At 48.0% G+C, this 26,600-nt stretch overlaps 1 protein-coding gene across 4 annotated transcripts in view; it reads right to left on the bottom strand.

The window, feature by feature from the left end:
* The window catches only part of SLC44A5 (solute carrier family 44 member 5), a 408,380-nt gene that overhangs the window by 187,254 nt on the left and 194,526 nt on the right, over positions 1-26,600 (bottom strand). For all 4 annotated transcript variants that reach the window (XM_027874052.1, XM_027874054.1, XM_027874053.1 and 1 more), the window contains exon 2: positions 12,089-12,137. In XM_027874052.1, the coding sequence (XP_027729853.1) occupies positions 12,089-12,137 (49 nt within the window). The remainder of the gene's footprint in view (positions 1-12,088; positions 12,138-26,600) is intronic.

Below are 26,600 nucleotides of genomic sequence, written 5' to 3'. Positions count from 1 at the left end.
CAAGGGTTGGCGAGGCTAAGGTAAGGGACTGGGGGGAGCAAAGGGCACTGGGGGGTGGGGTGAGGAACAGCCCTCAAAATCCACAGCCTGAAGAGGTAGACAGCCATTCTGCCCCACTTTTTTCTAGGAATTAAGCAGGTATGTGTTATGGGGAACACAGCATCACACGAAGCCTTGACATTCAGGCTCGTGGCACTTGGAGTCATCCTGAATGCACAACCACAGTCCTTCCACAGACTTTCCCAGGGCCCCCCATTCATCTCCATTTGTAGAGTGTCCCCAATGTCCTCCAAGTGTGCAATCAACATCTTTCATCTCATGCTAGACCCAGTCTGTGCCCTATGTTCCAACCAAGCAAAACTGATTGGGACCAGCTCTAATACACACACACACACACGTGCACAAATACACACATGCACACTCACTGCACACCACACACATATTTTCTCTCTGAGCCAACACATAAGCCACACAACAAGGCTCCACAGAGTACTGGGCTTGGAATCAAACAGATGGAGGTTCAAAGGTCTCTCCTGACACTTCTGAGCTACTTGACCTGGACAAGTCTTTTAACCTCTAAAGCCTTCGTATTTTGGGTGAATACCCAAAGGGTAATAGGTGGAGAGCCAGGCTTGGAGTCCAAAAGACCTGGGTTCAGATTCTGCCTCTGACCTAGACTGGCCACACAATCTTGTGCTGTAGGTCACTTTACCGGCTGGGCCTCAGGAGACTCTAAGATTATAAGATCCAGGCCAGGTGGTGATCCATGGTGGTAGATAGGAGTGTCCACACCATGCCTTCCCCCACGCAGATGAAATCACAAGTCTGTCTGGTTCAAAAAGGCAGCTGTACATCCGTCACAATACTGGGCTAAGGCTCAAACGTTCCCTGCAAACTTGAAAGCCTCACAAGAGACGTCAGCGATGGCCACTAGCATTCCTCCTCCTCATTCATTCCCTCTGATCTCCCCAGCAGCCACTTGGACCATCTTGTGTACATGACTGCGTCACCCTACCTGGGGACATGTGCATCAGGAGCCAGGCTTCTGGAGCTCCTCCGCATCCAGGCGCCCTTGGCCACTCGTCTGGTGAAGCCTGTGGCTCCTTTCTCTGAATCCCATTTTTATGTCATTAAATAAAATGCAAAGCAAACCAATCATATTGAGATACACTTATCATAATCTAGCTTAAGAAGTGTGCAGACCCTCGGCTAAGAACTCCTCATTGCTATGTTCCCGTCCTTTCTCATTCCGCCTACTCCTCTCATTAGAGTACAAGCATGGTGAAGAGAAGGACCAGTTCTCTGTCTCCCTTCCTTCTCCAGGTCCCACAATGCCTCACATGACATTCCATACAGAGCGCTAACCACCATGGAGCAGGTAAGCCCAGCCCCAGGGGACCAACCTGCTAGGGAGGCATGCTTGCCCCTGCCAGCTGGGGTCACGTCTTCCCCCCAGCGCCCTCTATCCTGACATCTCATCTCGAGGTGTTCCTATAACTGCAGCAGAACTACCCCCACCCACCCCCTGCTACCCTAGCATCCCTCTCTCAGAGCCAGACCAGAAGGGAAGAGGAGGGCAGGGCGAGGCATTGCCCGGTGAATACCCACTCAAGAGAGACTGAGGATTCACTAGTGGTGTGTGAATCATTCAGACTGTTGCAAACATCTGGCAGTGGTGCTCCTTAATAAAACAGGGGGACCCCCAAGCTCTCACCTCAACCCTCTGCTGAACCGCTGCCTCATTAATTAGCAAATGTCACGGATGCTGGGAGCTAAGATTAAGCACGGGCCTGCGTGGCTGCGCCACTACAAAATGGGCACCTGTGTTTTTCAAAGCTGTTTGCGTTGGCGTTATGCTCTGAACCTGCTCAGTCTATTTTTCAAGTCAATTAACATTTATGGAGCGGCCAATGAGTGGGGCTGTGCGAGGTGTGAATCATCACCTGCTTTGCCAAAGCAAGGCACCGATTTACAGCTCACCGGGCATAGGGTCAGCCAGGTTTGCGTGCCCGATGCTGGCTCTGTGACAATGTGGGAATCGCCACGTTACCATCATCAGCTTCACCTGCAGTCTATACCTAGAAAGGAAATTTCAACTTTCCAGGCCTCTGACAAAGGTCACAATGTTCCAAACCAGCCTCCAGCTGAAGTTACAAGAGATTTAATGCTAAGGGAAGAGATGGGGGTGCACTTGGGAGTCTGAAGGGAGCCTGTGGGGAGAGACTGAAGAACCATTAGGAAGCAAGAGGCCAGCCTAATGGCGCCATAGTGAACAGAGTGCCAGGCCTGGAGTCAGGAAGACCCATCTCCCTGAGTTCTAATCTGGCCTCAGACACTTCCTAGCTGTGTGACCCTGGACAAGTCACTTCACCCTGTCTGCCTCAGCTTCCTCATCTGTAAATTGAGCTAGAGAAGGAAACGGCGAACCACTCCAGCTTCTGTGCCAAGAAGACCCTAAGTAGGGTCACGAAGAGCTGGACGGGACCGAAACAACTGAAAAACAGTAATAGGAAGTCAGAATAGAACCACTGACCCCAAGGCTTGAAGATGCAAGTATGAGTCACCAAAGTAAGTCTGATCAGGAGTGGAGATGGGGGAGCTGAAGAAACTACGAGTAACAAGGAGGGATTTGGGCAGGCCTCCAGAGAGTTTCCTAGTCAGAATTCGCCGTAAACTTACGGAATCTTTTCTGGTCAGTCAACAAGCATTTGTTACACACCGACGAGGTGCCAGGCACTATGCTAAGCGCTGGAGACACAAAGGAAGGCAGAAGACAGCTCCTGCCCTCAAGGAGCTCCCAATCTAATGGGGACACTAACATGCAAACTATTCGGTCCAGCCAAGATAGAGGCCGTTTAAATCAGAACACTGCTTCCAGGGCTGTGTAAGAGAGGGAGCGTGGTAAAGTGGGTAGAGTGCAAGATAAGGAAGAGACCAAGGCTCAACTTGAATACTAAGTAGCTATGTGCCCTCGGGAATTCACTTGAATCAGTAAGTCAGTCAACAAACATTTATTAAGTGCCTACTATGTGCCAGGTTCTGAGTATCCAAGTCCAAAGAATGAGGCAATCAAGCTTATACTCTACTGGAGAGATACAAAAGAAATAATGATATTTGTGCTATAAATAAATACGTAGCACGAACACGAAGAGAGTCAATACAAACGTGTACAAAGCTGTTAGACATAAGGGAGTCTGGGAGGGAGGGCACTAGAGGTGTGTGTTGGGGGTGGGGGAGAATCAGGAAAGACTTCCCGCAGAAGATGGCGCCTGGGCCTCCCTGAAGCAGCAACGTGGAGGGAGTGCATTCCGGGCACAGGGGATGGTCAGTGAAGGAAAGGGGCCAGGAGAGGGAGCCTCAGATGTGAGGAACAGAAAGAGACAGCCAGACAGAGGGGACCAGAGGAGAAGTAAGGACCAACGGGAGGGAAAGACCAGAAGGACTCTAGCGCTAAGGACAGAAGAATTCACATTTGTTCTTACAGGCGACAAGAAGCTAGTAGAGGTGACTGAATGGGGAGTCAAAGGCCGGATCTATGCTAAAGGCTGGAGAAGGGAATGGGCATTTATACTGCTCCTGCTATGTGTCAGGCACTGTGCTAAGCACTGAGGAAAATTACTGTAGCAGCAGCATGTAGAATGGCCTGGAATGGTGAGAGACTTGAAGGTAGGAAGGTAGGAGCTGGTGAGTGAGGAGAGGGAGTCAGATACAAGAGATACTGGGAGATAGAAATGGCAAGGTTTAGCCAATGATTGTTCACGAGGGGTGAGAGAGAGAGTAGCAAGAAAAATGCCAAGGATATAAACCTGGCAGGCTAGAAGGATGGCAGCATCTTCAAAAGAATTAGGGAAATTTGGAAGCAGGGGGGGAAGATGATGAGTTAAGTGTTAGATATGTTGAATTTGAGAAACCTCTGGAAAACCAGTTTGAAATGTCTAATAGGCAATTGGTGGTATGGGAATTAAGTTCAGGAGAGTGACTGGGAGAGTCATCTATCTATCATCATCTAATATCTATCATATATGTATATGAATAATATATACATGTATGTATATTTACACATACATGTAAATATGTGCTATATAAGTATTGTGTGTCATCTACATAGAGATACAAGTTAGACTTATGGGAGATAACAAAGTTATCACGAGAGTGTAGGAAGAGAAGAGTACCTAGGTTAGAATCCTAGATAACAGGCATAGTTAGGGTTTATGATATAATGAGCTAACAAATGAAACAGAAGAGTCATCAGACAGGTGGGAGGAGGACCTAGAGAAAGTGGTGTTGGGAAAACCCAGAGAAGAGAGAATATTCAGGAAGAGGGAGAGGATATCAAATTCAACAGATTGGTTGAGAAGGTTGAACACTGAGAAAATACCATTAGATTTGGCAACTGAGTACTGGTAACTTGGGAGGCAACAGTTTCCATTGAGTGATGAGGCCAGAAGGTAGATTTCAAAAAGTTGAGGAAAGTGTGAACATCGAGGAAGTGTAGACAACTTCTTAAAAGAAGTTTGGTTGAAAAGGGGAGGAGAGATATTGGATGAAATCATGGTGGGAAGTGTGGTAGGTTCTAGTGAAGTTTTTAAAGTGGAGGAGACTTGGGCACGTATGACGCCAGTAGAGAAGGATCAAGGAGTTAGGGAGAAGTTGAGAGAGAGAGAGAGAGAGAGGATGACTGAAGGTACCATCTGCCAGAGAAGATGGGAGGGGATGGGAACAGGGGATGGGAACCCCTGGGATACAAGGAAATGGTCTTGGCAAGAGGAAGGGCTACCTCTTTGTCACGGAAAAGATCCCTTCATATATGTGAGCCTTCACCTAGAAAAGGGAATGCATCTTCTTACCTCCCCACCCTTTATCTCTATTGTGAGATTCTCAACAAGAATATTGACACGAAGAACTTTGGAAACCTTAACAAGCTTCGGTGCTTTAAAAAAGCCAGCTCGTCATCTGAGGCTTCTTCCCAGGTCTAAAGCCTATTAACACAGACCTGCAGGATCTCAGCACTGGAAACCTCACTCCTCTACCATCTCTGAGAAGTGGTCTTCCTACTTGCCCCATGGTAAAGGAGCATTTGTCAGCCTCTCATGGAGAGGACCAGCACTCCTGGTCTCTATCCTTGGTCCCTGATATACCAAGTCAGCTACATGGGTTTTGAAATCTTTGGGCTTCAAATTTTATCTCTCAGATTGATTATCATTGTTCCTAATGGATATTATTTTAGGTTCTTCTTTTTTTTTTTCCTGATGTGAGCACATAAAAGGTGAAAATATATCAGGACTAGTTTGAAAAAAGTGTTTGTACAAGGAACAGGTTGTGAATATTAATGAGATGATTGTTCTCCACTCTTCTGTTGAGAGCAGTTAAACAGATAAATAATTGATCATCTGAAACCATTTGTTCTGTTCTAAAAGTGGAAAGAGAATGTCAGATTGAAATCACACACACCCCCTTTCAATTTGCGTTGGCATTCTGAAGAATGAGCCGTTCAAAACTGATACTTATCTGTATTTCCTCTCGTTCCCTACAGCCTACTGAACCCTCTTAAAAGTTTAGACAAGTAGTACCAGGGATGTCCAAATAGTAACTGGCATTTCCACATCCTTTAACGACAACCAGTGTGTCCTGTGAGCCCCCTGAAGACCTCTTGGGGTGAGGAAGCTTAGGGTCCTCTGATCCAACTCCCCTCACTGTGTGGATCAGTAAACTGAGGGCCAGGGAGGTCAACGGCCTCACCCGAGGACAGACCAGGAGTAAGTAACAGAGCCCAGATTTGCATCCAGGACCTCAGCGCTCTTGACGATGTACTGCACAAAAGCATGATGGAATCAGGGGCATTGATGTTCCTCTTTATGTCTGGGGACAGACTCGGACACGTGAAGGGACTGGCCTGTGCTCACACCAACAGCGAGTGCCAGAGGCACCATTGAAATTCAGGTGCTCCTGACTCCAAGGTCAGCTCTCTAATCACTACACCATACTGCCTCTCTCTAGACATCTCTTTTGAGACCACCTCTATCTTTAGGATTCAGATAAGTCCAATACCACTTCCCTTTAAAACACTCTGGTTTGTCTGTCTTTCTTATTTTAAATTCAGAATTGTGTATTCTCTGTTCAGCTTGGAATTTCTTTGATTTTCTAGCCTTCTATCTCCCTATAATCCTTCATAGGCCAACCAAGACAGAGCCAATGAGCTCTCACTGGGAAGCGCATCGACCTCAGAGACTGAAGGGCAGACCAGCACAAAGTGTTTGACAGAGGCTCAGCCCAACCATCGCCATCTTTCTCACTTGCCAGAAAGTAAACTCCCCTTCCATTAAGATATGAGAGCTCAACAGACTCACAGAATCAAATCATAGCATCTTAGGAATGGGGAGAGAGCTTAGAGGCTGTAGCCAAGTTCAACGTCTGTCCTTTCAAAACTCCTTATGTGACATTGTCAAAAGTTGGATGTCGATTGTTACTGAGACATTTCCAGGGATCTCTAAATGCCATGCTTTATCATTGCTGGTAGCATAGGTCATCACTTCCCTGGGCCTCAGTTTCCTGATCTTCAGTATGCTCACCATCATTCTTGTGACATCTATCTCAAAGCATTTTGGTGGGGAAAATACTGTCCCCCAGCCCCCGCTTTGCCTGCATCCAAGCCATACCTGCCATAGCTTGGGGTCTCGTGGCTGTTCACCCAGCCTCTACTGCACTGATCTCCCTGACTCTAGTCTCTCTCCTCTCCAAGCACCCTCCACCAAGCTGACAAAGCTCTACTGATGAAAGACAGGTGTGGCTATCTCATTCCCCCACCCCAGTGGGCTCCCTATCGCCTCTACATTCCAAATTCCTTTGTTTGGCATTTGAGCCCTTCACCACCTGGCTCCAGTCTTGATCTTTTCAGGTTTCTCACACATTTGTCTGCTCCTTTATGAAATATCAAGTCTCTATTGTTCCAGCCAAAGTGGCCTGATTATTGCTGCTAGTATCCTGGGCCTTGCTGGACCTGCTACCTGGTGAAAGCTGATTGTTAAATTTTCAGTGTAAGCATTTTTATTTTAGAAATTGGCAAAACTACAAACCATGGCCTGATTTATTGTTTTGTTGACTGTCTACACTTAACATGGTGGCCAAAATGCTAATAATTCAGATGAAACTTTAAAATGTGTACTGTGAACTATGCCCACAGAGCTATAAAAATGTGCATACCCTTTGATCCAGCTACAGCACTGCTAGGTCTGTATCCCAAAGATATCCCCAAAATGGGAAAAGGACCCATATGTACAAAAATATTTAGAGCAGCTCTTTTTGTGTTGGCTAAGAATTGGAAACCAAAGGGATGACTAAACAAACTGTGGTACATGATTGTGATAGAATATTATTGTGCTATGAGAAATGACAAGCAGGGTGATTTCAGAAAAACCTGGAAAGACTTAGATGAACAGATGCTGAGTGAAGTGAGCAGAACCAGGAGAACGTTGTGCACAGTAACAGCCACGTTGTGTGATGACTGACTTTGTTAGATTTGGCTCTTCTCAGCAATGCAATGATCGGAGACAATCCCAAAGGACTAATGATGAAGCAAGCATACTATCCACCTCCAGAGAAAGAAATGATATTGATTGAATACAGACTGAAGCAGGCTAGCTTTCACTTTCTCTCATTCTTTTTCTTTTATTCAAGTCTTCTTGTACAAAATGACTAAAACTGTCTCAAGTATGGGGGAGGGGAGGGAGGGAGAGAACTTGGAACTCAAAACTTTAAAAAAAACTTTTAAAATTATTTTAACGTAATTGGGGGAAATTATACATGTATGTATAATAAAATTTTTAAAAATGTGTCCTGTGGACATGTGTTTTCAGAGAGCCTGTTGTTAAACATTATCAGCACACCTCTGGGGCTGGGGCTTCACCTGGGTTGAAATCCTCTTCTCCCCTCCCCCACTTCACCTTTGGCATTCCCAACCCCAATCTTCAAGGTGAAATTCCCACCTTCAAAAAGCCATAGAGGCTGAAACTGTTGTTAGTGCCACCTCGATAATTTGCTTTTTTGTATGTCTCATATTTATGTATTCATCAGAGACTAAGGGTTATGTCCAAAATGGCAGCATATGTGTTCATCTCCAGTCTGAGGAGGTTTAGCAGGAGGTGTGGGCCTAAGGGGGAAGGAAGAAGTGAAAAGAATTTACTGATGCCTAGAAGTGGGCACTGTGCCCCTTTCCCTGAGGAGCTGGGGGAGGAGGAGGGGGCTTGACAACCAAGAGAATTGAAAATGGGCTCATTCATTAAAGAATCCCAGAGTGGCTAGGTCAAGCCAGAGTGCTCTAGGGGAAAATGAAAGAATTTTTCTTTCTTTACTCAAAGTGTAGGTCAGGGGTTCTTAACCAGGGGTTTGTGTAGATAGATGGATGGATACAGAGATAGAAGACAGATAGATTTCGGTAACGGCTTCCCTTTGTAATCATGTGTATTTAACTTTATATACGGGAAAACATTAGTCTGAGGAAGGGGTCCCCAGACTGCCTACCAGCCACCCGTGATACGAAGAAGGTTAAGAACTCTGGTCCGGGCTCTAATTGGGCAGCATCTTTGCTGGTGAGCCCTGTCACAGAACCGCTCTCTGCCTGGCCTGGTTTGCCCGGCCAGCCTTTCCTTAGACCTCGCACACTCTTGTACTGGGCTGAATCGAGGCCTGGGGAGCTAACGAGCTGGCTCATCTCCCCTCCCCCAGCAGCTCCCTCCAGGGCCCAGCTTCCATCCAAACCGAGAGACATCTCACTGGCAGGCGTTCGGGAAGCTGGCTGTCACCGAAGGGCCAAGCCATTCTCATTTCGAAGGCGCCAGTGGTGTTGTTAAAGTACGCCTGCGGCAGGCAGGAGGGGAGACCAAGTCAGCCCCTTTCCACCTGGAGAAGCAGCAAGGACTGGTGCCTTGGAAGCCTCCCCAGCCAGTAACTGTGTCCTCCCCGCTGCTTTGTCCCAGCAGCTCGTGCCTTCCTCCCTGAACTTCGAGGGGCAACGTCAGTGCGCCATCAAACAGCTGCCACACTGAGGCCCTGATGTGTGCTCCCGTTCCTACACAATGGTTCTCTGTCCTTTGACAGCCATTCAGGGGCTAAAGCCTCCGTGAAAGGAACTCGGCAAAAATAAATGACCTGTGTCATAAAGGCGCTGGCGGGTCTGCCAGGCCCCACCATTAAACCCTGGCTGTCTGCAGGCTCCCGCCACATTTCCCACCCTCCCCCATCCAGGGCTAACAAAGCCCATATCCCTCACTCTCTGAGAGCCAGAAATGACACACCTTTCATCTGTCTTTTTCCCTCCGCTAACCGTGGCAGCTGACTTTTATCTTACCGTGGGGCATGGCTCCTCTCTGGAGGCCCCAGGAGGCTGCACAGACTTGTGGAAAGGGAATAAGTGATCAGTGATTTGGGGGAAAAAAGATGAATCAGTCCTCTGGGATTAACCATGAAACAGTCCATGCCAGAGCCGCCATCACCGCTCACAGTCCTTGGGACTGTCTTTATACGCCCGGAGGCTGGCACCGGGTGGGCACATAGCACCTGCTTAACGAAAGCTCGCTAATTAACTGACTAATGTTAGTAAGAGCAGCAGCAATGACAGTAATAACAATCACGACGTTCACATCTACTGCAGTTTAAAGTTTGCCAAGCCTTCGGCATAATAACGAAAACCTGGCCCTGGAGCCTGAGGATCCACATTCAAATCCCACCTGTGCATCTGCGGGCCAGTTACTCTGGGCCTCTGTTACCTCATCTGTAAATGAGGGCTTGGGAACCTGAAGTCCAGGATCTTGTGAAGTGAGACGGGCCCACTTCTCCCTGTCTCCCTCCCACCCCAGTTGGGTCTTGACCTGTTATTTCAGTGGTGTGGGGGGGCTTCCCAGGGAGGCGGCCCCCATGCATGGACAGAGGGGCCTCAGAGAGACTTCCCTGGAAAGGCGGCCTGGCACACAGAAGGCTCCTTATAGATCCATTGTCAACTGATTAACTTAACAAAGTGGCGCAGCTCAGGGGTCAGAAGCAGGACTCAAACTTGGGCCTTCCTGACCCCAAACCCAGCCTCTGTCCACTGATGCTGCCCTTGTCCCAGTTCCTTTGGAAAATGAGGCCATTGATCTCCTCAAACGTCCAAGGTCTCATCTAGCTCCACATCTAGGGGTCCCATCAAGCCATTTGTCCACTGGCCAGCAAAGAGGACCCTCAGCTTTATTCAAGCGGCAGGCATTAGAGACGCATCTGAACACTGAGGGAGTGGAGAGTAGTGGGGAAAGCGCTGTCTCTGGAGTCAGAGGGCCTGTCCCTGACTGCCAGATATGAGACTCAGCCTCCATGAGCCTCCGTCTCTGAGAAGGCCTCTGAGGCTCCTTCCAGCTCAAATCTGTGACCCAGGTGATGCCCTTCCCCTAGGCTTTCCAACACGCTTGGAATGGTACCACGAAACGTGACCTACGCCGCCTACACACTTATGGCCTGAACTCAACAGGGGAGCCAGCTTCACGTCTCACGCCAGGCAACCCTTCCAAATGGTCCTGGGTCCACATTGGCTTCCCTTCATCTCTCTCCTCTCCAGCCCCACAGTGGGAAAGTCACATGCTCAGGAATTGAGGGCAAAGTGAAGAAAGAAGAAGAAAATCACCAGGGGGCCATGAATGGCTCCAGACATGTTTAAATGCCATAAGACCTCAAGAGGAAAGAGAGAGAGAGGGGAGAGGGAGAGAAGGAGACAGAGAGAGACAAAGGGGAGAGGGAGAGAGAGAGAGAGAGACAGAAAGAGAAAGAGAGTGAGACAGAGAGAGAGAGACAAAGGGGAGAGGGAGAGACAGAGAGAAAGAGACAAAGGGGAGAGTGAGAGACAGACAGAGAGACAGAGAGAGACAGAGACAGAGAGACAAAGGGAAGAGAGAGAGAGAGAGACAGAGAGACAGAGACAGAGAGACAAAGGGAAGAGGGAGAGGGAGAGAGAGACAGAGAGACAGAGAGAGACAGAGACAGAGAGAGACAGAGACAAAGGGGAGAGGGAGACAGAGAGACAGAGAGACAGAGACAGAGAGACAAAGGGGAGAGGGAGAGAGAGAGAGAGAAAGAGACAAAGGGGAGAGGGAGAGAGAGACAGAGACAGAGAGACAAAGGGGAGAGGGACAGGGAGAGAGAGAGACAGAAAGAGACAAAGGGGAGAGGGAGAGAGTGAGAGAGACAAAGGGGAGAGGGAGAGGGAGACAGAGAGAGAGACAAAGGGGAGAGGGAGAGGGAGAGAGAGAGAATGAGAGAGAAAGAGAGAGGGAAGATAGACTCAGAGACAGAGAGAGAATGAGAGAGAGACAGAAGGAGACAGAGATAGAATGAGAGAGAGACACAGAGAGAGAATGAGAGAATGAGAGACAGAAGACAGAGAGAGAATGAGAGAAGAGAGAAGAAAGAGAGAATGAGAGAGAGAGGGAGACAGAGACAGAGAGAGAGAAGAAGAGGAAAAATGCCTCATTTCCCAGTGCATTCTAACGTTGAGGAAGGTCTCCAGAGGGTGCTGAGGAAGGGGAGTCTGTGGGCAGGGGCTGCTTGGATCTGGTGGCCCAGGGGTCTTCATGCAACAGGATGCAGGGACAGGGGCTGGCAGTATCGGCGGTGCTCCACAAAGCTGTTAAGGCTCATGATGCTCGTTTTTTGACACACACAACTCCTCTGGCCTCCTGACAGAGCCAGCGGCTCGTGCGTCTGGGCACCTTCTCCAGGTAAATGAGGTGAAATAACTGGAGCTATCACCTCTGAACAATCCAAATGGTTCTGCATTCATTGAAGTGGGCACCACAAAAGCGTGCACACACACGCACCCCTGCACACACCCCCAAACCATGCCACGTGGGGCTTCGCTCAACAAGAGTTAGTAACCTAGGGCTGGTGAACTGCGAGTTTTAAAATAGGGTGATAACTGATAATCCTGTGCGTTTTACTTCATGTCTTTAAAAACATTACTAGGAGAAGGCAACCGTAGGCTTCACGGACCACCCAAGGGGTCCACGCTGCTTAATAGTCTAAGAACCCCTGATGTAGAGAAACAAACCAGAGTGGTGGAGATGCTCACCTTTTATAAATAGGTCCTCTGAACTCCGGGTCATATGTCCTTGGTTCCCCTGCATTAAAAAAAAAAAAAAGAAGAAAAGAAATCTCAGTAAAATTGAAACTAAACAGGCAGGAAAATGTCAGGGTGGGGCAGGAACCTCGATGACGAATGTTGTAGCCACGGAGAACATCACCAACCGCAGCAATACACCTGTACACACATGCGTACATGGGTGCACACACACAGAAACACGCATGTGCACACTGCAGGCCCAGACCTCCTTAGGAGGAGGAGCTGGGGAGCCCCTCGAAGTCTCTTTGACCCCGTTCTCCCTTCACCCTAGCAAATGGGAGGAGCGGAAGTAGCATCCAGGCTGGACATAATGCCAGCCCTCTGTAACGCCCAGACTCTATCGCCGACTGCGCCTTCATTCTGGCCTCCTTCCTGGGCCAGGCCCGGGGTCAGCAACTGGGACCTGCGAGGATGTCAAAGGCCACCCCGTCCAAAGCCCTCATTTTACAAATCAGAAAACTGAAGCTGAGGCAGGTGAAGCGATGTTGGGGGTCTCCAAGGTAGTGATGGTGGCATCTGAACCCCGATTCTGACTGTAAAGCCCAGATTCTTTGGCCTGTACTCCAGCCTCTCCCAGGTGTCACCACCATCAACCAGTGTTGATGTCTGTCAATAAACAATTTTGAAGTTCCTACCATGTGCCAGCCACTGTGCTAAGCGCGGGGGACACAAACATGAAAACAGAACCACGGTCCCTGCCTTCAGGGAGCTTACAATCTAACAGAGAGACAACATGCAAACCACCATGTGCAAACAAGATAAAGCCAGGAGGAGCTGGAGATGGTCCATGGGGGCAGGAGAGGAGCACTGCAAAGGGCTGGGAAAGGCTTGCATAGAAGGTGGGATTTGATTCGGGCCTCGAAGGACGCCAGGAAAGTCAGAGGTGGAGACTAAGAGGGAGAGCGTTCCAGGCACGGCAGTCAGTCAGAGAGAAGGCCCAGAGCCCAGGGTGATGGCGGGTCTCATGGGAGGACCAGCCACGAGGCCAAAGTCACCAGATCAGAGTCTGGGGGCAAAATGGAAATGCGGAGAGGGAGTGGGCAGGAGGGCTGTGGATAGCCGAGAGGAGGAGGGATGGGAGCGGGGAGACTGGGGCAGGAAAGTAGTTGGGGTGTGTGGAGATTAAAGTTCAGATTCATGTGGGGCTCCTCAGGACACCTGAGGAAGCTGCGTCAATTGTCAGCCCATGATGGGGAAACACCTCCCCAGGTTTTGAACCAAACAGAGGAACCCCTTGGGCCCCCAGCTTGAATGATGCCCAAAGCCCATGACGGGCAGAGCACAGGGTGGCCCACGGTGCACCTGGTGACCTTGGGCCACCCCCTTCCCCCAGCGCCCTCCTAGGCCAAAGGGCATCGAGGCTGGCCAGAGACCCCTGGGGAGCTGCAGCTGCATCCTGAATAGGTGACCAGGCCCAGCAAACCCTGACACCTCGCTGCAGTCGTAGGACGGTGCCCCAAAAGGTCATCTCGTGTCTCACGCTCAGTCTGCGCTGCTGGCTCTGCACAAGGCCTTTGGATATTGGTGAAGTGGGGGGCAGAGGGAAGGAGCCAGGACACTTGTGAGCTGGACAGTCCCTCCCCCCAGAGCCAGACATAGGCTCAGGCCTCCTGCTCTGCTGGGTCCCCACCACTGGGGGTCAGGGGAGTGTGGAGGCACCTTTACATTCCTCAGACTCAGAACCTCAGCTGTATTCTGGTATTCTGTCATGTTAATAGGCCACAATTTATTTAACCATCCCCTTCACTTTTAAACATCTAGCTCTGTTTCACATGATTGCACATGTAGAACCTATATCTGACTGCTTACCGTCTCAGGGAGGGGGAGGGGAGGGAGGGGTAGAATACGGAAATCAAAACTTAAAAAAACAAGTGAAAAACTTTCAACATGTAATTGGGGGAATATATATACAGTTCAATATTGTTTGTGGTGTGTGTGAGACAGAGAGAGAGAGACAGAGAGAGAGAGAGAGGGAATAATAATAACTAACATTTATATAGCATTTACTATGTGCCAGGCACTGTGCTGAGCACTTTACAATTATTACCTCACTGGATCCTCGCAACAACAGCGGTAGGTAGGTGCTATTATTATTTCCATTGTACAGATGAGGAAACTGGGGCAAACAGGGTGAAGTGACTTGCCCAGGGTCACACAGCTAGTAAGTGTCTGGGACTGGATGTGAACTTAGGTCTTCCTGATTCCAAGAGAAGAGGAAGAAGAGACAGAAAGACAGACAGACAGACAAATGTTGGGAGACAGAAGAGAGAGCAAAAAAGACAGGTGAGAGAGAGAGAAGAAAGAAGAGCAAGAGAAAGAGAGGGGGGAGAGAAGGGGAGGAGGAGGAGGGAGAGAGAAAAAAGGGGGGTGTCCTGCCTGACAACGTGTAGAGAGAAGAGGGTTAGAGTTATGCCAGGGAGCCCAATTTTCCAGACCTGGGTTCGAATCTCAACTCTACCACAGCCTCATGGCCTTCCTGACCTCGACCTGCATGTCACCGCTCTCCTCTTCAGGGTCCTCATCCGTAAAGTGAACTAGATGACCCCTGGTTCCAACCAACTCCAAGTCTATGCGCTAACACTGAGGTAGAATCGGGATGACCTGAGTGCGAATTCTGACGCAGACGTTTACTAGCTGTGTGACTGGGCAGTCCCTGGATTTCTCGTCGCCTCAGCTACCTTGCTTGTAAAATGGGACCACAGATAGCCTGTAGCTCAAAGGGCTGGGATACCATATGTAAAGCACTTGGGGAGAATCTTAGTGCAAATATATGTGCTGGGTCTTGCTTCTGTGACTCGAGTTCTCTAATGAGCGAAGACGAAAAGCCTCAGCTGAAGGCACAAGAAACCTGAGGCTCAGAATTGACAGGGGTGCACCTGGGAGCCTGAAGGGAGAAAGGTCTGTCAGTCACAGAGGGAGAGATTAAAGGCACATTAGGAAGCAAGAGGCCCACTAGGTGGCACGCCACAGTGCACAGAGCGCCCAGCCTGGCCTCGGGAAGACACTCCCCAGCTGCGTGACCCTGGGCAAATCACTTAACCTGTTTGCCTCAGTTTCCTCAACTGTTAAAATGATCTGGAGAAGCCAATGGCAAACCACTCCAATATCTCCGCCAAGAAAACCCCAAATGGGGTCACAAAGAGTCAGGCACGACTGAAACAACAAATAGCCGCAGAGATTTAACATGGAGAGTCACCCAAAGACAACAGAGACGCAAGCTTACAGCCAATGTGAGCCACTGCCACATGTCCCACATACAGATGGAACCACTTAGAAGAAGTAGGATAAAGGATGGTATGAAGGAGATGAGTGACCTGAGGTAGGCTGGGCATGAGGCCAAGTACGGATGGACAGCACCCGTCGGTAACCACACCGCATTAAGACCCAGAGGTCTAGGGAAAGGTGCTCAGGATATCGGGTGGACACGGCAGTTTTGGGGAAGAGGGGGTAAGGGTCACACAAACTAGGCAGGCACAGTTTGGTTGTGACCTACACCATCGGACAGACGGTGTATCAGTGAGATCACAGATCCATTAAGAATATCAAAATGTCAACTCAGCAAGCATTTATTAAACAATTACTAGACACCTGGCCCTGGGCTGAGTGCTGAGAATACAAATACAAGCAGAAAGAAGGACAGTGCCTTCCCTCAAGGAGCTTACATTCTAATGAGGAAAACAACACATAACTTTGAATGAGAATGAGAAATGAATTGGGGAATGGCTGAACAAGTTGTGGTGTGTGGTTGTGATGGAATACTATTGTGCTATAAGAAATGATGAGCTCAATGATCTTAAAAAAGCATGGACATACTTGCATGAAATAATGAAGAGTGGAATGAGCAGAACCAAGAAAACATTCTATACAGTAACTGCAATATTCTTTTAAGAACAACATTGAATGAGTGTCATTTTGACTATTGTAAATACTCAAATTAACTACAAAGGACCTAGGAAAGACGACACTATCTGCATCCAGAGAAAGACGTGATAAATAGAGTATGTACAGAGTAATTTCACATATATATACATACATGCATACATATATATTACACATACCTATTTCTGTCTAATGGTAGCCAATGGGAGAGGTGGGGGGGGAAGAAAAAGAAATTTACATGATAATATTGTATATTTGGAAGGAATAGCAAGTTGTGCATAGTAGATTTGCAGTTTCATGTGCAATCATCTTTTTTATTGCACTATGTTGTGGAAATTAGTGTTTTATTCAATAAATTAAAAATAAAATAAAATAGTTTAAAAAAATAAAGGGAGCCAAAAAGGGGATAGGTACCCATGGTGGTGCCATTGTACAGAAAGTGTGGGATAGTCAGGAGTGGAGGCTGGAAAGGAAGCAAGACAGGGTTGGCCCTCTGCCTTCAAACGGAGGTTCTAGGGGGAACCAGCCAATCAGAGGGAGAGGTCCCAAGGGCAGCAGGTACTTCCAGTGTGTGAAGTCCAGGGATCCAGTGCTATGCCACGCCTAACCAGGGAACAGACCATCAAACCTACTGGATGCAACTTCCAATAAATTCAGGATGGATCCAAGTTCTAAAGAGATTTCCAGTGGGTTGCATTTTCATGCGATGGTATGTGGCATACACACAAACATGCCTATTACAAACAAACATGTCGTATTATGTCCCAGGTACAGGGGCCCTCTCTGAGCCTCATAGTTTCATCTCTAAAATGGGGGTTTGGCTCACAGAATCTCAGAAGGGAAAGGGTCCCCTTGTCTGTCTAGTCCAACCTGCACCCTCACAGAATCCTCTGTCACACTCTATAAGTGACATCCTTGCTATGCCCCAAACAAGACGTTCCATTCCCACTTCCCAAGTCAGGCAATTTTCACTGGCTCTCCCTCTGTGGCTGGAATTCTCTCCCTCATCTCCACCTCCCCGCTGCCCTGGCTTCCTTTAAGCTCTAGATAAAATCCCACCTTCTAACAGGAAGCCTTTCCTCCTCTCTCTTGCTTCTAGTACCTTCTCTCTGTCGATGATTTCCGGTTCATCCTGCACTAAAGCAGGCTTGTAGACAGCTGTTGGCATGTGCCTATTGGAGTGCGAGCTTCTTGGAAAGCAGGGAAGGTTTTTTACCTCTCTTGTATCCCTAGCTTAGGGCTTAGCAGAGTACCGGTACACAATAGGTGCTTAATAAATGTTTATCTTATCCATCCTCTCTTGGAGCCCTCCCCTCCTGTGGCAGCCCATTCCATTTTTGGTCACCCTAAGTGATAAAGTTTTGTAAACCTTACAGGCAGGTGTAAACCTACATTCTTGCTACAAAGCACTAGATACATCGTATCAGAGGCTCACAGACTTCATGAGATCATCTAGTAAAGCCTCCTGGCTTTATAGAGGACACTGAAACCCCGAAAAAGGAAGTGACCCAGCCACGGTCACACAGGGAGAGTCCCAAGCTGGGGGCTCTCCCTCCACAACACTCATTAACTTCACCAACACACCAGAAGAGAAAGCCATGGGGAAGAATGCTAACCCTTCCTCGGGGCTGGCTCTCCAGACAATCCCAGCCTCAAGAGCCAGGGCTGGAAGGATTCAGCCTGTCCCGGCGCCGCCTTTCACAGAAGAGGAAACTGAAATCCAGAGCCGGTGACTCAACCAAGAGTCACTTAACGAGTGACGGGGCTGGGGTACGAACCAATCCCACCCGGTACAGTCCCAGCGGGACGCCAAAACCCTTTGGGACAGAGAGCTTTTCCTGATGTCTAGGCCCGAGTAGTGAGTCTGTGCAGGAGAGCAATCATGAATCACGGGCTAATTCTGCACCTTCTCAGAATAAATCAAACCCGGCCTCCGCACTGATTTAGGAGGGATGCGAGCACAGGGGCCAACAGGGTCCTGCGTCGGGACTGGAGGTTGCCATCACTGGCCCTCCCATTTCTCTCCAGTCATGCTCTCATTTTGTTGCTCTCATAAAGGGCTTTTTGAAAAATCCCCCGAAGGCTTTTAATTACCCAGGAGCCCATCATACCTTCCAAAAAAGTTTCACTATTTGTTCATTTTAACAACATGACAGGCCTCCCCCTTCCAAAAAAAGAGGAAGAAGAAAAATGGTAAAGAAAGCGAAGAGGCCATTGCTTCATCTGAACCCTAAGACACAAGTGGCTTCATCCTGGCTTCTCCATCTGAGATGTTCCATTGTGTGTGTGGGGGGAGGGAGTAATGAAGGAGCATGGGGGGGGAGCTACTGTGGAGATGGAGAAGCTGCCCCCTCTTTTAAGGCAGAAATGGCCCTAAAGCTGCATTCCAGTAAAAAAAAAAGTGTTCAGCCACATTTTTGCTTAAAAACCCCAAAGAAAAACACCTAGTATTTGTCTATTTTCCATCCCAGCAGCCTCTGATAACATCCCTCCACCTTCCTCAGATCACCTCCAGGTCACCAACAAGAGCTAAATTAAACTGGCTTCTCAGTACCCAAAGGGAGACTGCTGGAAGGCAGGATGGCTTCACAGTACATGCGCAAAGCTTCGACCCCCAGGGCATCAGGACCCTGCCTGAATCCCTCCCTGACACATCACCTTTTAGGGCAGCCTGATTGCGAGGAGCCTCGCCTGGGGGGAGAGTGGTAGCAAAGGTCAGGCTGTCACCACCAGGGCACAGATCTGGAAGTAAACTGACATGTGAAATCCCACTCATTACATGTCCTTACTGTAATAATAACGATAGTTAATATTTATATAGCACTTACTGTGTGCCAGGCACTGTGCTAAGCACTTCATTACTTCATTTGATCCTCACAACACTGGGAGGTAGGTATTATTATTGTCCCCATTTTACAGATTAGGAAACTGAGGTATAAAATGATTTGCCCAGCATTACACAGCTAGTAAGTGTCTGAGGTTTAATTTGAGCTCAGGTCTTCCTGACTCCAGACCCAATCCTCTACTCACTGTATCACCTAGCTGCCCCTGAAGAAGAAGTAAGCAGTGGGACTTCCAGCACATTGTTCCAAAGTGCAGATGCATATTTGGGAAGGAAGACAAATCACCGTAGCCCTTAGGATATACCAACTGCTTTTCTCCCAACACCAAGTAGCCTAACATAAGTATTGCCGTAAGGAACCTTCAGCAGGAGGAAACTCCATCTACTAATACAGGTAGCCATCTTGCCCAGAATACTGAAGGTTCATCGATTCGCCCTGGATCACACAATGTGTGTGAGTCAGGATCTGAACCTGGGTCTTCCGGGTTCCAGGGTGAGCTCTTAATGCTATCTCTCATTCAGGCATTATCCCTGTTTTTACAGAGGGGTAGACTGAGGCTCAAGGAGGTCAAATGATCATAAGATCATAGATTGAGAACTAAACAGCCCCTAGAGGTGGAGTCCAACCCTCTCGTTTAAAGATGAGAAAACCGAAGAGTAGAAATGACTAGGACAAAGTCATACAGGCAGCAGATGGCAGACCTGAGAATCACCGAGGTCCCGAACACCTCCTCTGCTGAGCCATGATGCCTCTCTAAGGGGACTTTTTTCCTCCATGGAAACAAAGCTGAAAGGACCTCAGAGATCTTCCCAACAACAAGTAAGGAAACTGAGTCTGAAAGAGGTTGAGTGGCCATAGTCCTCCAAGTAGCGAGAGGGGCCATCGGGAGGGGAGCCCAGCTCATCAGGCACATGCCCCCAGGACACACCTGGAGCTGGTCGGGACAAAAACCAGGACCTGAATCCAGGCCCTTTGGCTCCAAATCTAGTGTTCAGTTTGCCGGGCTAGGGCCAAGAGGGAAAGTTGCAAACCCAGACATGGTCCTGAGGACGTAGACTCTGATTTAGTTCACTTTGGCGACTGGGAATGTTAGTCACTATTTCAATCAGCAACTGCTAATTAGGATCATCTACTCTCCTCTGGCTTCATATGTAGATGTTAAATAGATGTAGAAATGTATGTATGCATGTGCATGTAACTGGATGTATATCTGTGTCTATTATATGTGTGTGCATGTAGGCACATGTATGTATACAGACATTGTATGTATATGTGCATTGTGTACATATGTGTGCACATCTGCGGCTATTATATGTGTGTATGCATATGTGTGTATAGGTGTGCATGTCTATTGTATACATGCATGTGCATGTAAATGTACATATACTGCATTAGATATACATCATTTGTTCCGTGTGTCTATTACATACATATATGTGCACATAGGTATATGTGTGTATGTATTGCATATATATATGTGTGTGCCTGTTATATACACACATGTATGAATAGACATACATACATATGTCTACATGTGTCTGTGCTGCTGTATCTTAGCATGTTCTTCTCAAGGAGGGGGCACAGGTTCACACCATATGGGGATCTACGTAAGGATCTATGCTACGCGCGCTTAGCCTGAGGAAGGGAAGACTGGGGGTGACATACGTGATACTCATCTCTGAGTATTTAAAGAGCTTCCACGATGAAGAGGGATTTGACCCATCCTTCTGCACCACACAGGATGGCCAGAGGAGCAGTGGCTGGGCATGTCGGCACATCACCCTCCGAGGCTCTCTTCAACGACAGGCTCTTGTGGGACACGTCTCTTTCCGCCCCCACAGCCTGGGCCCACAAGCCAAGGCTAGATGACCATTTCTCAGCTCTCACTCAGCCCACAAGCATCTAGCAAAGCTTCCCCTACGTGCCAGGCACTGCACTAAGTTCTGGATGCTCATTTAGGTGTGGGCTGGACTGGGCGGTCATGAAGGGCCCTCCCGACTCTGAGAGTCTATAATTCTGGAAGATAAAAATTCCTGTGCTCACTTATCTCATCCCCCAAAGGAGCCTGATGCCAGCTAGTTTCCATAATGCTGCTCACTAGAGCTGGTCATAAATATGCCGAGAGCATGGGGCACTTGCAGATTTTAAAAGCCTGGCTGCAAACATAGATCTCTAGCTTCCTGAAGAGTAATAATGAAGATAAAATCAAAGGGCCCTCCAAATGTGGGTCCATAATGAATGCCTGACGTTCATTCTGGTTTCCTCAGTAACATCCCCATCAGCGTCCCATTCACTGATGCCAGCGCAGTCAGGAGACGACCAAACCTCTCCATTAGTGCCCCGGCACTAATAGCTTCATATGGCGCCAGCTGCAACGCACTGCCAGCGGCTCTATTCCAGAGATGAGCTCCAGCTTGGGGAGCAGCTTTGGGGCTCAGGCTGGTTGGCGCAGAGAGAACCGGATGGCAAGTGACATGAACTAAGGCCAGATGGAGCCAGGCTGCGCAGGCCAACTCCTAAGCAATGGCGAGCCGCTGCCAGTCTTTGAGGGAGGAGAATGATGATGACCATCCGTGTGCCCCAGGAAGCAGCTACTGAAGGATAGATGGAATAGGGGCAGGGTTGGGTTGAGGTGGCCAAGGTTAAAGGTCAGGTATATGAGGAGGGGATCATGCTCGGTGTTGGTTAGACAGGTGGCTTCTGTTCAACTTTGAGATTGGGGGATTTTTTCTTCCTCTATTTACACATCCACAAAAAACTTCCCAAAATTCATAGATCACAACCCCCCCCACTCCTTCCCTCCCACCTCAAATCAGGGGGCGTAGAGCACAATTTCTATCCCAAGGTACATGCTTCATACTTAGCACAAAATACCAAGCGAAGACTTCCTAAGTGATGGATTTGAAGACCCACCCTGACCCTCTCTTCCCAATTTCCCATCATCTCTCCAACTCACAGGAAAAAGCTTCCAGAGAGCTGACCCCAAGCATCTGTGGGAAGTTCCTCTTCTAGTGCTTTAGCACAGAGATGGCTCTAGGGGCACATTTTGCTTTTTTATGGTTATTAACTAACTCAAAAGACCCCTTCCCACTCATTCCCAAGGTTCCCCAAATTAAGGGCCTCAGAGCAGCCCACACTAACAGAGGCTGAGCTACGCAGCTATCCCTCTTGGGCCCTGCCAAGCAATGACATCCCCTCAGGGACTCCCTCCTTTCTGCTCTGCCTCGTCCTGGCCCTTGGTGCCCCCAGAGTAGTCGCAAGGGCTCCCCAATATCAGGGGGATGTGAGCAGTCCTCATTTGGTGGACAGCGGGACCGACCCTTCTTTGCTTCCCAGCACCCAATCCAGTGGAGAACAGGACACTAAACACGGAGTGTTTCTAAACAAGTGACTTTCCCTACTGTCCCTTTCCATCTTTCCTGGAACCTCCCTTGGGGTCAGAAGGAGGTGAGAGGAGAAATGCAGCCAGTTCAAGCTTCTATCATAGGATCGGGGTATCTCCAAGTCCATGGAGTCACAGAAAGCTGGGAGGGCCCTCAGAGGCCATTTAATCCAATCCCCTTGTTTGACAGAAAAGGAAACTGAGACGCACAGAGGTTGAAGTGATTTGCCCAAGGCCATGTAGGTCACAGATATCTGAGATGGGACTTGAACCCAGATCTTCTTGACTGCCACGCCCTGCTCCTTCCACTGTAAGGGATCTTAGTGACACCTCTTCCCATCATCATTTCTGAGCTGTAAGTCATTCTGAGACATGCACAGTAATTGCTCATTCAGCCCCGGCTTGTGGGCCCCCAGTGAAGCGGGACCCACCAGTGCAGGCCACCATTTAGGGGCAGTCTTTCATTATACCGAGCCCAAATTGGTCTCCACTCATCCCAGGTCCTTCTGCCCTCTGGGGCCAAGCAGAGGCACCTTACAAATATTTGATGACAGCTACCCGGCAAAGTCTTTTCTCGTCCTGGTTGAATGTTGCTATTCCCTTGGACTGGACCTCATATGGCACGACCCTGAAGGCCTTCACTACAGAGATGCCTGCCTCTGGACCCCAGCTCACAACAGCTTTCCCAATACTGAACACAACGCTCCAAGTTGGGTCTAACCAGGGTATGAGTACAGCAGGACACTGGGTCTCTTTCAAAGCTCTGTGATTCTCATGAACTGATGCAGAGTAAAGTGAGCAGAACCAGGAGAACGTCTTATCCAGTAACAGCAACATTGTGCGAGGATCAGCTTTGGCAGACTTAGCTCTTCTCAGCAATGCAATGATCCAAGACAATTCCAAAAGACTGATGATGGAAAATGCTATCCACTCGGAGTCTGAATGCAGATTGAAGCACACTATTTTTCACTTTCTTTCTTTTTTATTTTGTTCAAGTCTTCTTGTATAAAATGACTAATATGGAAATGTTTTCCATGACTGCATATGTGTAATCTATATCAGATTGCTTACTGCCTCAGGGAGGGGTAGAAGGGGTGGAAGGATAGAATTTGGAACTCAAAACTTTAAAAAAAAATGTTAAAAATTGTTTTTACATGTAATTGGGGGAAAATAAAATATATTTTTAAAGCTCTGTGATTCTTAAGATAATTTAGAGTTACTTAAAAAGAGCAGCCACATATGGCTGAGTAAGTTCTGGTATATGAATGTGATGGAATACTATTGTGCTATAAGAAATGATGAGCAGGCTGACTTCTGAAAAAACTGGAAAGACTCGTATGTTCTGATGCAGAGTGAAGTGAGCAGAGCCAGGAGAACATTGTACACAGTAACAGTTACTTTGTGTGATGACTAATATCGATAGACTTAACCCTTCCCAGCAGTACAAGGATCTAAGACATCTCCAGAGGCCTTGTGACAGAAAATGCTATCCACATCCAGAGAAAGAACTATGGAAGTTGAATTGTTATTTTTTTTCTCTTCTGTTGAGTTTTGTTTCCTCTTTCTGATGGTTACTCCTATTGGTTTTGATTTTTACTTACATCACTAATGTGAAAATAGGTTTAATGTGAATGTAAATGTATAGCCTATATCAGATTGTGCGCCATCTTGGGGAGGGTGGTGGGGAGGAAGGGGGAGAAAAATTTTAAACTCAAAAGCATATGGAAGTGATTATTGATAAATCAAAATAAATTAAGAAAAAAAGATAAAAAAAGAAAGTCAAAATTTTTTTTTAAAATTAAAAAAAGAGCAGCCACATTCTGAACAAGTTCCCACTGAACTTGAGGTTATTTCATCAATAGATAAACCCAATTTCCCCACAGAATTACAACCCAATGTTGTGTGAGCAACGGACCCCCTCCCTTGTAGATCTCAGATGGGATAAAATCAGCACCAGGCGACTCAGCCACAGGAAAGGAAACTCGTGGCCTTCAAAACCTCTTCTTCAACTGGAGCTTCAGCCGGGGAGGTCCCGACTTCACCCTGAGGTGACCAGTCAATGGCTTCAGCACCGATTGATGATGGTCTGCTGAGAACACCATGGAAGTGTTCAGCCCATCTCTCCAGAACCATGCCTGTATCACTAATCAATGTGGCTCCATCAGCGCTGAGTAGTTGAGACGCACCATCTTATCATGTAGCCTGGACAGTCTACCAGTGCCAGGCCAGGAAACGGAATCCCTTCTATTTGAATTGTTTTAGGAAGATTCTGAAGATCACCTGGCAGGATAAGGTACCAGACCCTCAGGTCCTTTCTTGAGCTGAACTGCCAAGCATTGAAACTCTACTTCAGATGGGCTGGCCACATTGTTTGAATGCAAAATGTACACTTGCCTAACAAACTATTTTATGGAGAACTCACACAGGGCAAACGTTCACATGGTGGTCAGAAGAATCAAAGTCTCTCTTAAGAACTTTGAAATTGATTGTGTGACATGGGAGACGTTGGCACAGGACCACTCAGCACGGCGTGCCCTCATCAGAGGAGGTGCTGTGGTCTATGAACAAAGCAGAATTGAAGTAGCCCAAAAGAAATGCAAGATTCACAAATTTAGAGAATCCACCCCAAATGTTCACGTGGACTCTATTTGTGCCCGACCTGTGGTAGAACATTCTGAGCTCGCACTGGTCTTGATCAGCCACAGCAGACACACAATAACTTGACTCTAGCACAGTGACGTCATGTTGGTTTTCTTCGAAAACAAAGGACAACCACCACCAATAACCCAACGTAAGGACATTTCCCCACCCCTGCCCTATATCCAAAAGGCCAATGACCAAGAGTCTGGGGTCCATTCTAGTCTTTGTGAAGAAGCCCTGAAAACAGTTTTCTTGGGAAGCCTGAGGTATGCAGCCCAGAAAAGTATAAAAGAAAAAAAGGGAGCAGATGTCAGCTATGATGGCGGTGGCCAAAGGAGGGGAAATGGTAATTAATAGGCTTTGGGAAGCCTTCTGAACCCCAAGAGTCAGGCAGGTTCAGGACCTTCCTGGTCAGGAGGCAGAGGGCCTGGCCTTAGTTTTTCAAGATCGATAAAAGTTTATAAAGCCATGAGCCATGAAATGCCAATGGCCAAGGCAACATCCCTTGGGCTGGCTCCTAGACAGAGATGGAAACCCCAAGAAACTGACGTGGTTCAGTGAGGTCCAGGGTCAGTTCCCTCACACACACTTGGAATAAAAGCTTGTGGAATGAAGGAATGGGTGGATAAATGGTATGTTCTACATCCACACCCACCTCCACAGTCAGGCAATAACACGTCCTCCTGTTCCCCTCCCTCTTGGTGGTGGAGCAGAAGGAGGAAAAACCAAGCAAAGCAACCGAGCTTTATTATCAGAACCAAGTTCTGATCCCTTCTGCCATGTGTGCAGTTGGTGGGTGTAAGAGATGGAGAGAAGGTGGGTGACCCCCTCCTGCTGCTGCTGGTGCTACTGAGAATCAGCCCCTCAAGGTCTCTGGACCTCCTGCTCTGCCCCTCACATCCCTTACTAAATCCACTCCTCTCACCAGCCTCAGTATCAGGCTAATCAGTCAATGCTTATCAGGGCTGGAGTTGTTGGGGGGGGCAATCCAGTCACATGCTCTTGCCCCTTGACCAGGGAAATCCTTGAACAAAAATGCTTTTGCCACAAAGGTCCCAGGGCTCATGCCTGTAAAATACCATCTCCAGAGGCAGCTCTGGACACAGTCCATAAGTCACTGATCCTAGATCAGGAAGACCTCAGCTCAAAGAGCCCCAGATACTTACTAGATGTGGGACCATGGACAAGCCTCTTACTCTCTCTCAGCCTCAGTTTCCCCATCTGAAATTAGGGATCACAAGAGCACCTACTTGCCAGGCGCACTGTGAGGACGGATGAGATTATATCTGTAAAACTTTGCAAGTCTTAAAGAGCTGTCTAAATGCTATTACTGTTAAAAAGCATATCATTTTTAAGGCATTTAGAAGCCATGACTTCTAAAGTGGAGAGAACTGAGACCCAAGAGAAGGGAGGTGGCTCCCCTGAGAAGTCTGAGGGAGAGGATCTGGAGCCAGCCCTGGGACTGTTTGGAGAGCTTACAACCTACTTCACACAGATTATGCCATTTTATACAGGAAACAACTGAGGCTCAGAGAAATTAAGTGATCAGCTCCTGGTCACACAGTAAAGTCAGAGGCAAGATTTGAAGCCGGGTCTTCTTGACTTCACATTTGAATCTAAATAGCCAGTGTGATATCTTCTGCCTCCAGGAAGGGGTAGGATTCCACACATGGCCGCTTCAGGCTAAGGCCTCAGGTCACACTGGCTAATGGTCTTT

This window comes from Vombatus ursinus, unplaced genomic scaffold (genome assembly GCF_900497805.2).
Source record: "Vombatus ursinus unplaced genomic scaffold, bare-nosed wombat genome assembly UNPS02014804.1, whole genome shotgun sequence".
NCBI lineage: Eukaryota > Metazoa > Chordata > Mammalia > Diprotodontia > Vombatidae > Vombatus > Vombatus ursinus.
The sequence above is the reverse complement of the archived record's forward strand: the minus strand, read 5'-3'. Positions and strand labels throughout refer to the sequence as shown.